General features: G+C 36.8%; 1 protein-coding gene across 1 annotated transcript; it reads left to right on the forward strand.

The window, feature by feature from the left end:
• Positions 1-385: 385 nt before the first annotated feature.
• Positions 386-8,172, forward strand: LOC107760703 (ubiquitin domain-containing protein DSK2b). Its single transcript, XM_016578797.2, has 8 exons — positions 386-887; positions 2,188-2,955; positions 3,605-3,831; positions 3,952-4,065; positions 6,400-6,458; positions 6,718-6,743; positions 7,459-7,551; positions 7,640-8,172. Exons 1-8 carry the CDS (start codon positions 635-637, stop codon positions 7,786-7,788), a joined length of 1,689 nt encoding a protein of 562 aa, XP_016434283.1. The 5' UTR covers positions 386-634; the 3' UTR covers positions 7,789-8,172.
• Positions 8,173-16,114: the final 7,942 nt, after the last annotated feature.

A 16,114-nucleotide genomic window follows, 5' to 3' on the forward strand; every position in this document is an offset into this window, starting at 1 on the left:
TCATGTAAAGTAAAATGAGCTAGTGTAATTTGCAAAGTTATTATGAAAAAGAGTAAGAGATAATAAGACATAGTATAATTATGTTAACTTTTGTGCACCAACCATATGGCATTTGCCTTAATGCCGGTGGAATCCCACCATTCCTTGATGTTGTTGTTCTCCGGTTTCTCCGAGATCAAGGCACCTTCGATTCTTATTGGATCATTTTATTTTATTACACACTTTCCTAATTTCCCCCTTTATTTTACACCCAAGCACACGCAAGTGACAAGTCAATACTTTCACTTGTTTTATTCAAAAAATAAATCTTATTATAAAATTAATTTTATATATATATATATATATATATATATATATATATATATATATATATATATTCATTACGCTTTCAATAATGGGAATAGGACTAGTATTAATTTTCACAATATAAAAAGGCAATCCCTCTTTCAGCCTTTCTGTCTTGTGCCTATAGTATATCTTTATTTATTATCTCGGCTCCCCTTTGAAAATCGTGAAATCATCTGATTTAGGGCTTTCCATTTGCGATCAATCGGCGATTTTGAACTGATCTCTCTTCGACTCAGGTCACGATTCTCCAGTGATTTGTTCGATTAACCTCCCGAATTGTACATATATGGGCGGCGGTGATACTAGTGCTGCGGCGAAAGAGGATAACGAGAATAACGCCACCGGCGGCGATCAAAAAGTTGTTACGATTAACGTCCGATGTTCCAACGGCTCCAAATTCTCCGTTCAGGTGACGCTAGAATCCAGTGTTGGAACCTTCAAGTCCACCCTTGCTCAGCACTCCGACATTCCTGCCGAGCAGCAGAGATTGATCTACAAAGGCCGGATCTTAAAGGACGAACAAACCCTAGAAAGCTACGGTAATATTATTAATTATCCCTCATTTACGTATCGATTTTTATACAGGGAGGTCATTGATTGCTGCTGCTTAGTTGAGATATCACATAGTTAAAAAAATCCCTAATTTAATTAGGCAATTTTATCCGTCATGGGGATTGGTGCCATGGTATGTTGATTGTGGTTATTGGTTTTTCTTTTAAGGTTTAATTGCAACATGGATAAGGTCTCCTGTTAAAAAGATTGATATTTGGGGGTTTATCTACCAATTGTAGGAAAGATAAAGTCTTTTGCTAATGAGTTCATTTAAAAAGCTGTGGTTCTCTCCCTTTGCTTATCAAAAATTAAGAAGGAAAACAAAAAGAGAGAGAGAGTTGTGCTTGGTCACTATTAGCTGTCTAGTCTTGAATAACTGCGCAAACACACCAGCTGTTAGCCAAAGTGGAGAATGAATTCTTGTTTCGAATTGGAAATAATGGGGGATGTGTGGATGCATTGGCAAGCGAATAATGGATATGGAGACACTTTTGAGAATGGGTAATACGAATCTGTATGCTACTATTACCTTTTTGGCTATCTGAGAAATTGAGGGGATAAACTGAGGATGATGAACTAAATGTGACTTTTGGGAAGTTTCATAGATAAATGTGCCTAAATCAGTGAAAAGTATATTAGCTGATCAATAAACTTCAATAGTTGTTATTAAAAAAAAGCTTTCAGTAAATCTCCTCTCTTTTCTTGCTCTTCAATAATTAAAGATACGGCGGATGATCTTGATAGTAAATTTGTATGTAAACATTTTCACAAAGTAGGGCCTCTATTTAATGCTTTCTCCATTTAAATGATGCAGACTTCAGTTCATATGATTGAGCATTATTTCTCGCAAAGAGGTGTAGGAAGTGATAATATATAGATTGGCAAGCTATTATTTAAATGAGAGAAAGGTCTCGTATGTTAACTTGCCATGCAGACCCTAGATCGTGGTTGAGAGTCGTGTTGATGGCCACATGTTGAGAGAATTGTACTTTATAGAAACAAGTTGTGCCAATGGCTATGCAATGACTTCTAAAAGATCAGAACGGACAAGAAGGAGGGTATTAGAAATGTAAAACGCGGGGGCTTGAGGATAAATATGGCTCCTTTTTCCAACGAGGGGAATGGATGGAGTATTTTGTCCCCTGCCCTAACATTAGTTAACTTACTAATTTTGCATTGTATTTTACATGACTGTACGCTCTCTGTTAAATATGTGTTTGGCGTGTTATCAGGCTGTTAAAGTGATAATCTTTGATGTCTTGCTTGTCTTTTTTATGTTATTGATAGGTCTTGAGGCAGATCACACTGTTCATTTAGTTCGAGGTTTTGCTCCAGCTGCCTCTGCTAATACTGCAAGTGCAACCAATACTGGAAATCCAAATAGTAATCAGAATGCACCCACTGATGCCGCTCCAAATGTAGGTGGACCATTTGCTGGATCGGGCCTTGGGGCTTCACTGTTTCCTGGTCTTGGAAGTGGTGGCGGTGGCGGCAGTGGTTTATTTGGAGCTGGCCTTCCGGATTTTGAGCAGGTCCAGCAGCAGTTGACTCAAAACCCCAACATGATGAGAGACATCATGAACATGCCTCTCGTTCAGAATATGATGAGTAACCCAGAAATCATCCGTAACATGATCATGAACAATCCTCAAATGCGAGAGATCATGGATCGTAATCCAGAGCTTGCTCATGTACTCAATGATCCTGCTACTCTTCGCCAGACGATGGAGGCTGCACGGAACCCTGAGCTTATGCGTGAGATGATGCGTAATACTGACAGGGCAATGAGCAATATTGAGTCTTCTCCCGAGGGATTTAACATGCTGAGGCGCATGTATGAAAATGTCCAGGAGCCTTTCCTAAATGCAACAACTATGGCTGGAGATGCAAGAAATGATGTTGGCTCAAACCCGTTTGCAGCTCTTTTGGGAGCCCAGGGGCCGGGGCAAGGCAGAGACCAGTCTACGAATCCTCCAACTACTGGTTCTGAGACCACTGCTAACACACCTGTTCCAAATACTAATCCACTTCCTAATCCTTGGGCTTCTGCTGGCGGTAAGCTAATATCATTTCTTATCCTTTGATTGTACAAGCTTTGCGTGATTTAGACATGCTTAATTACTTTGCCTCTTTGTTTTTTTGGATACGGTGGCGTCCGGGTTAGGTTGCACGTACCTTGAGTGTTCCACCAAATACTCGCTAACTCCCACGAACACATGTACTGGGTAACTCTGCCCACCAAGGCTAAGGCTTAGGCTTAGACAGATGGGAAGAAACCACCCTGTGTTTTTTGTCCCCGCTGGGCTTCACCTCTTCTTTGAATGAATTCAGATATCTCTTATAATAGGCAGTGACTTCTCTTCTTCCTTTTGTGCTTCTGCAAGAATTTGTACTTGGCTGCTATAATTGGTTGTGAATGACTTGTGAAATGTGTGTTTTGAATTTATACTCACCAGGGGAAGCATTGCACACTACAAATAAAATCTTCAATTCTCATAAAGCTTCTCATGTTTGATTTGCAAGAATTTTCATCCTCCATATTGTATGCCTAATTCTATGTTACAGTTAGGAGCCTTGAGCAGGCGGTATTTAGGCATTAGAGTATTTCATGATGTTTTCTTCTTGGATCGATACAATAGTGATTGTTTTTGTTGGTATTATGTTTTGTTTTTATTGTTCGTTTTCTTGATTTGACTTTTTGCAGCTGGAGCTGGCCAAACTAATACCACTGCTAGGTCAAATGCTGCTGGGGAAACTAGGGCACCGCCACCTGCTGGCTTAGGTGGGGTTGCTCTCCCAGATCTTGAGCGCATGCTGGGTGGCATGCAAGGTGGCATGCCAGATGCTGCTTCACTAAATCAGATGATGCAGAACCCAGCCATCTCGCAGATGATGCAGTCTCTTCTCTCAAATCCTCAATACATGAACCAGGTATAATTTGTCTCGACTTAAAGCGTGCTTGCAGTCATCAAATTTGTGTATTTATTTCTCTTCTATTTGTCGTGAAAAGCTTCCTGTCAAATTCTCATTCATTAGTATCTTGGTGTTCAGATTCTTGGGCTCAACCCACAGCTAAGGAACATGCTTGATTCCAACTCCCATCTCCGAGAAATGATGCAAAACCCTGAATTTATTCGGCAGTTGACTTCCCCTGAGACAATGCAGGTAAACTATTTCTGGTTGTTGCCTGGGTCTTGCTTCCCTGAAGTGTGGTGCATTAATTGTATTGAATACTCCTATAATGTCTTGCTTCCCTGAAGTGTGGTGCATTAATTGTATTGAATACTCCTATAATGTATTGGCGACTAGATTACTAACAGATGGGGTTTTCACTAATTTATCCTCATTACCTATTGTGGATGAAGCCGAGGGTCTTTTGGAAACAAACTCTCTATTCCTTCGGGGTAGGGGTAAGGTCTGCGTACACACTACCCTCCCCAGACTCCACTAGTGGGATTTCACTGGGTTGTTGTACCTATTGTGGATGAGACGAGCGTGTACATCAACATGTCTAATTGAAATGACGCGAACCGAGTGTTGGTGGAAGGAAATCATAAGCTAACTATGCGGATCAAAGGAAAAGTAAAATCAATATATTGCGTTTTGTACTTTTTGCTTTTAGTTGGGAAATTCTAGATCCACTATTTTACCTCTCAAAATCACTGAATTTCTCCCATTTCCCATAACAACAAAATTAAGCTGTGACAAAGTTCAGTTTCCTTAAAGGGAAGTTTACGAGAAACTTTATTTAGTGTGAGACTCAACCAACAAAAGTTGTGTGAGGGCATATTCTATGCTTGACAAGTATTTTGCAATGGGTCCCACTTGCCAAATCTTTCTCTCCTCTTCCAGACCATCTTCTTCCTCGTTCTTTGCATCACATCTTCTTCCTCGTTCTTTCCATCACATCTTCTTTTCCCTTCATTGTTTGTTATATTTTTCTTCCTCTGAGCAACTATTCCGTCTTTACTGTTCCTTTTTTGGTTCTTTCTTTTCTAATATTCTTCTCTGTCAGTCTCCATGTTATTTAAGGAAAAAACAACAAAGCCTCTCAATTTCTAATTTTACTCTTAGATCTATTTCAGCAATGCTTTAACACAAAACGTTTGGTTTTTTCGACCGTGTTGATCATGTAGTGCCTTTAGAGTCCTCTTTTTATGTTTGAAAATTGTTGACCTGAGGTGGGTCTTAATCACAATTAGGAAGCATTGAACATATTCTTTGGAGCTGTCCATATTTTGATCCGCTCCAAGAAAATAAAGCCAAAATCAAATTAATTGGGAGTTTTAAGTGATCTACTTATGTATAATTTTTGGTCTTCGCAATGTCAAAGATCAAGATTTTAAACTATCATCAGAAAACAAAATACGAGGGCTTGAGAGGAAGATTGATGATGAGAAAACTTACGAGGAAAAAGAACAGTTTGAAATGCTAAAAGTAGAAAGAGAATTTAGTAAACGAGGAAGAGAATTACGAAAAAAATAAACGGAGGAAGAGAATTTATTTGGGGTAGGGGGCAGTGAGTCCTTGTGAAATGAAAATAAGGAAGAAGGAAGCAAGATGATTCTGGGGTTCTGAAGAGGAGAGAAGAAAGAGTAAAAGAGAAATTAACAAATAGTAATGGGCCCCAGAATACACTTGTCAGACAGTGAAGAGCTCATACAACTGACAATAGTTGAGTCTCACACCATATAAAATTTCTCTGAAGTTTACATATTTGACAAAACTTGTAGTGCATTAGTCGTGCCATTTCCTATGAAGTAAAAATTAAGCTGTGACAATGACTTCAGATATTAGACAAAATTGTTATCTGTAGAACTATATTTCAACTCATAAAATATTGCTTTCTCATTTTAATTTCTTCACCAATTAAAGCATAGATTTTTTAATCTTAACAACAGTTCTTTTTTAAATACAATGCATGTTCTCTTCTTATTTTTGAGAGTTTGTATATAATGGACACAAGAGTCATGCTTTCATCCAAATGTAGAAATTTACGTATTTTGTTCATTGTACTGACTGCACTTTAAGATATCAAATAACTCAAGGCAATGAATACCGGGAGACCTAGTTTCATCCAAATTTTGAAATTTACGCCTGTTAATTAACCTGAATTTAAGATATCAACACAGTTAATAGACGTCACCCCATGTTTGTTTGTGGAGGTGGCTTATTTACCAAAAGTTAAGGTGGTAAAGTCTTAGTGAAATTAAAAAATGCTAAAAATAGGGCAAAGTCCTAAATGTTAATTTCTATCCAACATGGAATTATCAGATGAAGGAAGACTTCAGCTTTTAAAAGGTTAAAGGCCCGTTAACATGACGAGGATATTTTTGTTGATTAACATTTTACTGTGGAGCTTCATGCTTTTATAATAACATAGATATAGATTTTTGCCTTGAGGTGGGTTTGGAGGGGCAACTGTGAAACTTTCTGTATATTGATCCTTTGGTTAGTAATCTTTATGTGTATTGTGACTTCTGAATTTTTCTTCTCTAGCAACTTATGACTTTCCAGCAAGGGCTTTTGTCTCAACTTGGTCGACAACAAACGAACCAGTAAGTTCTGCATATTTTTCTGAATTCCCATTAGCTAGTTAGCGATTCTTGTATAGACTTACAATGAAAACTGGAAGATAACTGGACATATTCTCATATTTCAATTTCCCAAGAGTGGAGAACCTTCAAACTAGTAAGGAAGGAGGACATGCTTTATTAGTTAATGTTTCAGATTTTCTTTATGGTGGTTGGATCATTTGGATAACTTTATGGTATTTCTGGCTCAGTCCTGATAATGATGTCTTTTTCCCCCTTGCAGACCGGGTCAGAATGCTGGAGGTGCAGGTAAAATTTTATGCCCTCGAATAATTCAAACCCGAACCCCTTATCTGAAATCTTACCTTTGGTTTAGGTTACTTCGATAAATAGTCAGCCTTTATTCTTATCTAGGAGCCAATATATTTTGCTTACCTTTGTTTTGAAAGTTTGTACCAAGACTACAACTTTTTGTGCAAAAAGGGTCAACTAGTGGTTGGAACTAATGGAGTGGTTTAGTTTCTCACTGCACACCTGTCATATTATTTGATAATTGCCTTTAAGAGGATTTTAGTCCCTCCCAACTAATAATTCTAGCCGGTTAGTTCAGTCTATTGGCTCAGTATGGACTCTGAACATTGGATGTATTTGTTCAGTTGCTGCCACTTTTTAGATTGAAACCGCATGTGTATAATAGTCCTACTTTTGACCGATCCTCCTTCATCCCCTTGCATATCCATAAACCAAATGATTTGGGTTTTGAACTTGGAGAAAATTCATAGGTTTTTCATCTTCGAGACACTGAAATTTGTAATCTGGCCATATTTGAGATATACTCAGCTTCAGTGACATCCTATTTTATACCCTTCAATATAGGGAAATCTATGGTAAGTTCTGATTCTTTTTCTGGCTTCTTGGGATATCGTGTATAGTATGGTGGCGAAGGACAAGTGCAATGCCGTTTCTTTGCATTTGTTGCTGTTTAGTCTGACTCACATCATTACTGTTCTTTTAATGTTTGCAGCCCTCGACAACAACATGGGAATGGAAATGCTGATGAACATGTTTGGTGGACTTGGGTCGGGGGGTTTGGGTGGTGTCCCCACCAGATCCAATGGTTAATTTTTTGTCCTCTCTGTATTTGATCAAACTGTCTCCCAAATTTTTAACCTGCTCTCAACTTTCATATTGATCTCTTGCTGTAGTGCCTCCGGAGGAATTATATGCCACTCAGCTCGCGCAGTTACAAGATATGGGTTTCTTTGACACTCAAGAAAATATCAGGGCATTGGTTGCCACTGCGGGCAATGTTCATGCTGCAGTAGAGAGACTTCTTGGAAATCTTGGACAGTAATGTTTTATTATTCTGTCATATGACTAGCTTCTGATGGGGACAAGAAAGTTGGTTGACTTGAACTTGAGGAGCATCAAATCTTAGTTGGACGAAACATTGGGTTTTAGTTGGAAATATTTATTTCGAGTTGATTTTTTGGAAAGGACTCTCAACTGTGTCTCCCATTCTCTTTTCCATCGGACCAAAAAAAAAAAAAGGAAATTGATGGAAGAACAAGCTGTTAGTTCCCTTGTACATACAATGTTAAAATCAGTCCTATAAATTGTTTGGTACGTTAAAATTTGTATTTCACTTCTGTCTAGCATCTCTTTTTCGAAATGCTAGGTCAAAGGAATTTGCTTGATGCTAAGTTAATTCAGCTGTAGCCGTCTATTTTTCTTTGAATTGCTTATTCAATTGTGCATCAAGTTTTTTTTTTGTATTCTATTTTTAATGTGTTGCTGGTCTTTCTGCTTTGAATTTTAATTAGTTTTTAGTGGCTATTTTGCTCGGAATATGAAATTGCTTTTGTTAGAAGAATGAGTGGACTTGATCTTAGGCATTTGATGTGTGCTTTGCGTTGGTGTTTGGTTTAGCCTATTTGTATACCCAGAGAGAATACCTAGACTAGCTCTTGGTTTTTACCAGTGTAACTAGGTTATACGGAAGGTGAGTCGGGTGAGCTTGAGCTAATTTAAAGAATCTAGAGTATAGAACTGGTTAGTCGGATTGATAGTAAAGCAGTTACCTGGTGCCAGAGCCATCTGTATAGCTTTTGGGTGCTGAGACAAAATTGTAACCTCTGTAGCCAACAGATGTTTATGGCTATTTTCAAAATGCACTGTTCCAGAATGCAAGATTTTTCTTGTCTCAGTAATTGACAAGCAAATGTTGTCTGAGGTGTTGCTGCTCGCGCATGTTCGTGCTTAATGAGAGAACAACAATGTGCAGAATCGCTAGATATCTCGTGGAGTTACTCTATTGAACTAGTTCTTTAGCAGGAACAGCGATCATAGGCCATTGATGGACGTTGATGTTAATAGATTCCACAGCATTAGTCGTTCAATCGCCTTGAGAATCACCCCCCTCCCCCCCCCCCCCCACAAAAAAAATCAACTGTGTGCTCACTCCTCACTTTACACCTGATTGGAACTGGAAATTGCGCATGGTCAGCAGTTTAAGGATGAACACAGCTCCCATTGGCAGCAATCAGAAGTAGGGCATCATCCGTATCAAAAAAAAAATAAAAAATCAGAAGTAGGGCATCATCCATTATAGCTGGTCCGTTTTGCATTGTAGCTATTTAAGTGTCATGTCTCTATGACATTAGGGTACTGGATATATTGTTGTTGTTGTCTCTATGACATTTTTAAGATAACTTGATAAACAGGAGAAAGGGAGTAGAACTTGCTAAATGCTCTAAATAAACTCTCACCTTTACCCTATTTTTGATCCTCAAAATGGGAATTTTTCCTTTGTGGACAACTTACTCCAATCATTTTCATATTTCCCCCCCCCCTCCCAAAAAAAAGAAGAGAATATTCTTTTTTATATTCTTCTCGCTCTTCTATATTATATTATTATCTTTCATTTCAATTTTATTTTTTAATTTCTATTAAACAAATTCCATCTTTTATTTTCATTAAGTTGTAATTTTCATTAAAACAATTTCATAAAATTTTAAATAATATAATTTGTAAGCAATTATTATAGATTAACTAATAATTCAAATAAAAGTGAAATCATTGCGATATAAGATTAATTAAATACATATTACATAACGATAAAATTCATTCGAAATTCTACATCAATATCAACTTCAACCTCTAGTATTCTCCCATAAATGATCTATTAATGTATTACGAAGTGCAAAATGAACATCTTTGTCTTAATTATTCTATGTGGAGCTAAAAATTCTTGAAATCGTTGATTTTCATCTACTGTCATTTCTACTGTTGGAGGTGGACCTTCCAAATCATCTTGAATTGGTGCATTAAGATCATGCTCATTCTCGATTATCATGTTGTGCAGTATAATACATGTAGTCACTATACCATGTAGCATTTCTTTTTGCCAAAAACGTGAGGGTCCTGCAACAATTGCAAAACGTTGTTGCAAAATTCCAAATGCATGTTCAACATCTTTTCGACATGATTCTTTTCGACATATTTTTAATTTTCACTTTTTAATTTTAGCAACATCTAATATTTTATATTCACACCTTTCAATTTTAGCAACATCTAATATTTTATATTTGCACCATTCATTTTTTGAGATGATTATATATTTTTTATACAATTATAACTTATAATAAAATTAACTTATAATTTTACATAAAAATAATAAATGCACGAAAATTAATTTATCATAATTATACGCCAAAGTTAAGATGTAAAATTAATATTATAAAAATATTACATAAATATAATTAGGTATATATAAAGAGATAAATTAAAAGAGTTAAATAATAAAATATGCATGAATAGTAGTGGGGGAGATGAATAGTGTACCCTCATATTTGAGGGAACACTATTCATCCCCCATTTTAGGGGCAAAAATAGGGAAGGTTTGGAACTTCATTAACCTAAAAATTGCCCCCATTATGGAAAAATGGGATAAGGTTGGAGATGGCGTTAGTGATGAGCTTCAAATCAATGATATAGAAAGTACATTCCTCTCTCTTCCTCTCTCTCTTCATTGGGCGAGGCCGAAGAGCAGGCAGGCCAAACAAACAATAACTTGTCATTTCATTGTCAAACAGAAGAGATATAAACTACTCCGTATTTTTATTATATATAATAAGGGAGAACCAAGAACTTTTGTAATCCTTACAAAATTTTTCAATAAAATGTAAACTTTTCAATTAATTACTTTTAGGTCCTAACCTTATTTTTTAAAGTCAAATTTACTTTTTAATTTTATGGTTTACTTCTTTAAAGTTGTCATACCTTATTTTTTCTATTTTTAATGCTGTGAAACTGCTACACGTGGCTGATGTAGTTGCTTTTTCCCTGCATATCTCATTTTTGTCAATCACTCATTTTTGGAAAGTTTAGCAAATACCCATGGAGCGAAAAACATTTATCCGTTCCTATCCATTACTTTGCCCCTTTCCCATTTTTTTAATACCTAGCCAAATGAAGTCAATTCTGTTATGACCCAAAATTCACTAAGGGTCGTGATGGCGCCGGACGCCGCTGTCAGGCAAGCCAACCAAAATACTTAACTAAATTCTCGTTTTAAATACTTCCGAAATCACTTCTTTTATAAGTTTAAACAATACATAGTAAATTCCTCTGAATAAATAATGAAACATTTAACAACTTTTAAAATTTCTGAATAAATTCGTAGACATCCCAGAACCCGGTGTCACAAGTGCATGAGCAATTTCTAAGAAATAATGTAATACAACAACCGTCCGGAATACAATATTGGACAAAAAATAAATACAGTAATCTGAAAGAGACTTGCTCGTTGCGGGTCATCTCGGGAAATGCATCTCACCTAAGTTTCCGTATCAACCATGCTGCTGCGCTCACTAGGCCACTAGAGATGCATGTGCCTGTGCAACAAAAATGCACAAAAGTGTAATATGAGTACGAAAACAACGTGTACCCAATGAGTATTCCGTCTAATCTTGAAGAAGTAGAGACGAGAGGTCGACTTCGAAACTTACTAGTGGTCCAATAATGTCATATCAATAATATTAAATTGTAAATTTTTATAAACATGATTGTAATTCGATAGGTTGAAGCAACTAAACAATTCTTTTCGATAGGTTGAAGCAACTAAACAATTCTTTCTTTTATAGGAAATTTCCAAATTTCCTTTCCATCATTTATACATATATTCTTAAGCCGGGAAGAGGCAATAACAACTTCAATAAGTTTCAAGGCAAGCAATACAAGCATGCACAAATCATGCCGAGGTCGTACGGTCCGATCCAACAAAAATGTAAAATATGCACTGTCGAGGGTCGAACGGTGCGAACCATAGATGCATCTATTACCCCGCTCGCGAATCCTCCATGCGACACGGTCAACATAAAATAAACAAAGACACTACTCGCAAATCATACATGCGACGCAGGTACACATAGAATCACATATTCAAACAGTTAATCCAGACTTCATTAGAGAACAACTATCCAAGAAAAATCCAAATCCTCCCTTTTTAACGATTTAAGAAAAATAAAGTTTAATCCTTTTAGAAATTCATTTACTAATTCGATAGAATTTAAGCAAGTCAAACCGTCAATAGGATTACAAATATTTCTAAGTACAACATGCTTTTGGGTCCTAGACTACCCAGACGCATAATAGTAGCTACGCACAGACTCTCATCACCTCGTGCGTACGTAGCCTCCACAAATAGGAGCACATAACCAATTAACTTACCTATGGGGACAATTCCCTCTTACAAGGTTAGAAAGGAGACTCACCTCGCTCGGAAGATCCATAGCCGGCATTCCACGCCCTTTCGAAGACTCGAATCGATGCACAATGCTCCAAGCTAGCCAATAATTATGCAAATCCATTAATATATGTTCAATTACTCATAACGATCTAATTTATGACAATTCATAACCCCGATCAAAAAGTTGTCAAATATGCCCTCGGGCCCACGTGCCCGGATTCCAAATTTTTCGAAGATAAACTTTACCCATAATCTCACAAACTCAAATATATAATTTACTCTCAGTTTCATACCCAAAATCGTGGTCAAATTCCAAGAATATCAATTTTCTAGGTTTTTCCACAAATCCCAAGTTTCTACCAATTTCCATGTCCAATTCTGTATATAATCATGTATTTAACTAAAAACGAGCATAAATTACTTACCTCATGCTTGGTGGTGAAAATGGCATCTCATAGTTGCTCCAAAATCGGCTCCAATGAAAGAAATGGGGTTAAAATGAACCCAACCCCCGATTTAAAAGAACCTCACTGCCTCCAGTATTTCCGCACCTGCGGTCCCTTGACCGCTTCTGCGGTTCCGCAGGTGCGAACCAAATGCCGCTTCTGCGGTCCAGGGCTCCCAGCCCATTCCGCTTCTGCATCCTCTCCTCCGCATATGCGGTCCCACATCTGCGGCAAAATGACCGCATCTGCGGTCCCAGCCAGGTCGTTCATTTCCGCTTCTGCGGCACAAAGGCCGCTTCTGCGTCCCTAATCTCGCAGGTGCGGTTACACCCGCAACCAGCAACTTCATGCCTTCCCAAAATTCCATTTTCGATCTGTTAACTACCCAGAATCCACCCGAGGCCCCCCGGGACCCCAACCAATCATACCAACCAGTCCCAAAACACATTACGGATTTGCTTGAGGCCTCAAATCATATCAAACAATGCTAAAATCACGAATCGTCCTCCAATCCAAGCTTAATGAACTTTAGAATTTCAAACTTCTACTTTCGATGTTTAAACCTATCAAATCACGTCCGATTGACCTCAAATTTTGCACACAAGTCATATTTGATATTATGGACCTACTCCAACTTCCGGAATTGGATTCCGACCCCGATATCAAAAATTCCACTTCCGGTCAAACTTTTCAAGAGCCTACAAATTTCTATCTTTAGCCAAATGACTTCAAAATGACCTACGGACCTCCGAATTCACTCCCAATCGCGCTCCCAACTCCAGAATCACCATACAGAGCTATTCCCAGATTCGGAATCCCAAACGGACATTGATAACACTGAAATGCACTTCAACACAAACTTATGAAATTCCTCCAAAATGCTAACTTTCACAATAGGCGCCAAAACGTTCCCGGGTCTTCCAAAACCCGATCCAGACATACGCCCAAGTCCGAAATCATTATACGAACCTACCGGAACCTTCGAATCCCGATTCCGAGATTATTTACTAAAAAATCCAGTCTTAGCTAATTCTTTCAACTTAAAGCTTCCGAAATGAGAATTCTCTTTCCAAATCAACTCCGAACTTCCCGGAATTCAATTCCAACCGTACGCACAAGTCATAATACCTGAAGTGAAGCTGCTAAGGGCCTCAAACTGCTGAATGACACGCTAGAGCCCAAAACGACTGGTCGGGTTGTTACAAATTCAAGCTGCTATAAATCAAGCTAATTCAAGTCAATCCAATTCAAACCAAGCCAAAGCTAAGCTAAACCTAATCAAGTCAATTCAAGTCAAGCCAATTCAAACCAAGTCAAACAAAGCCAAACAAAATCAAGCTAAGCTAAGTCAAATGAGTAAAAAAAATTGGGATGGATGTGGGTAGGTAGGGATAATTAGTTTCATTTGGGTAGGTATATATTATAAATAATTTTCAAATGGATAAAAGAGGGTATTAGTTTAAGCTCAATGGATATTTTGCATAAATTGCTCTGTTCTTAAGACCGGTCCTACCTGGGCCTTTGAAATTGATAAATGTAACTTCCTATGGATCTTGTTTTACCCTTAGGTTACTTTTTACATTATTTGACCTTATACATTTAAGTAAATTTAGACAAAGTATGCCAAATATTTTCTCTAAGTCGACAATTTATTAGGTCTTGCTATACGTTTAGACATGTCCCATGTCATATGTTCCTAACCATATTCTTCTCTCTCTAGAGCTCATATATGTACTAACTAAGACATGTCAAAATTATTTTTGGGTAGTTCTAAATTTTTTATTTATTAATGTACTTGAATTATTTTTTATTACTAATATACTTATAAGACTAATATTAGGTCAATTTATGTAAAGACTCTAAAGTAAAGAAAGTTTACTGGTATTATTTAGAGGATTCTAAAAGATAAAAACATGGGTCTTCGTTAATACAGGTGAATTAAAATATATTATTAAAATCCTAAATGAGTTCATAATAAGCATAACGTGAGTTTGAAGTAAATAATTTCATGAATATTGAAAGTTAAGATTTTAAAGGACTAAAATAAATTTTGCTTTTCTATATTGGAAATATACTTATATAAAATTTTAGTTACTATTTGAGATTGTCATTTTACGTGTTTTTAAGTATTTAGCTCATCTACTACTAATTTCTCGATGCACCCTTTATTTTTTTACTTCAAAGAAAATTAAAACCTACTATTTTATGGGTTTAATTGAAATATAATTGGTATAAAATATTTGAAAATCACTTAAGATCTTTTAACGAATAAGAGTTGTCTTCAAAAGGTTATGTTGATTCTGGTTTTGGTTGAACTTTCTTCCTTTGCATGCGCAACCTAGAGTGCATAAAATACATTTTCAAGAATTAATAAATTAGCATTTATGAAAGAAAAAAAGTAATAACCTTTATATTTTTTTAAATTTGTCAATTACATTGGGGATGAAGAATAGGAGAGGAGAAGGAGTTAAAATATAAAACTATCCTAATTTTTGCTGATTTTAAGAGGTGATATATTATTCCTGTTGAACCAAGCACGATTCTCATTTAATTAGTTTTTTTCCCAGCTCATTGAATTGAATTGAATCTTTTTATGAACAATTATATCCATCACCTTTGAAATATCTATGATGCATTACAAATACTAAAAGTATAAATTATTGATAGTGCCACGTAATAACATTGAAAATGAAGATAGCGTTATCAGCCAAAATCGAATCTCCTTAATGTGATCATCTAATCTTTGACCATGTTTGAATTTTTCTTTCCAACTCACTCACGTCATATAGCACATACGTTACCACCAACACAGTTATTCCCAGACAATACCCCATGATTTCTCTCACCTTCCCACTCCTACTCTTTACAACTCACATTCCCACTCATAACCCCTTTCCCTTATTTCCTCACAGCACACACTTACGTTTCTGGGTTCCCCACGCCTGTCCCCCACCCCACTTTCTCCACTCATCCCACCTTTCACGCCCCTTCTCCATTTTCCCCAATGACATTCCCAATATCCTCCTCTATCATTTGCACACACAAAAAAGAAAACAACACCATTATAGAGGTAGAGACAGACTCCATTCCTGTATAAAAAGAGAGAGAACGCGAGAAAGAGGGAGGAGAAAAACTTGAACATAGAGGAGAGGAACGAAAATTGAAAAAAAAAATAATCAATTTTTTTAGAGCGAAAGATATTGTGGACAATCTTATTATTGGAAAATTAGAGTTTCTGTAGTGAAGTTTTCTGTATTGGAGTTGGTTGATGTTCTATTGTTGCTGGTTGCGGTTCTTCATTTCTTTTTATCCGTGTGATTTCTCGGATTTGAAGTTGTATTTGCAGTGAATTTCCATTTCATCTATTGAAAAGGTCTTGCTTATCCAAGGTGTAGTACCACGTTTTCTTGTCCATTCTAATCTTTTTAGTACTATGAACTAAAGCTTTGTTGAAGAACTTGTATGAAATGTGTTATATTTTATGT

The sequence above is a fragment of the Nicotiana tabacum genome, chromosome 3 (genome assembly GCF_000715075.1).
Source record: "Nicotiana tabacum cultivar K326 chromosome 3, ASM71507v2, whole genome shotgun sequence".
Taxonomy (NCBI): Eukaryota; Viridiplantae; Streptophyta; class Magnoliopsida; order Solanales; family Solanaceae; genus Nicotiana; species Nicotiana tabacum.

Coding starts and splice junctions, on each gene's coding strand:
- LOC107760703 (XM_016578797.2), top strand. CDS start 635: ATGGGCGGCGGTGATACTAGTGCTGCGGCGAAAGAGGATAACGAGAAT. Junction 2,956..3,604: donor TCCTTGGGCTTCTGCTGGCG/GTAAGCTAATAT, acceptor GACTTTTTGCAG/CTGGAGCTGGCCAAACTAAT. Junction 3,832..3,951: donor ATCCTCAATACATGAACCAG/GTATAATTTGTC, acceptor CTTGGTGTTCAG/ATTCTTGGGCTCAACCCACA.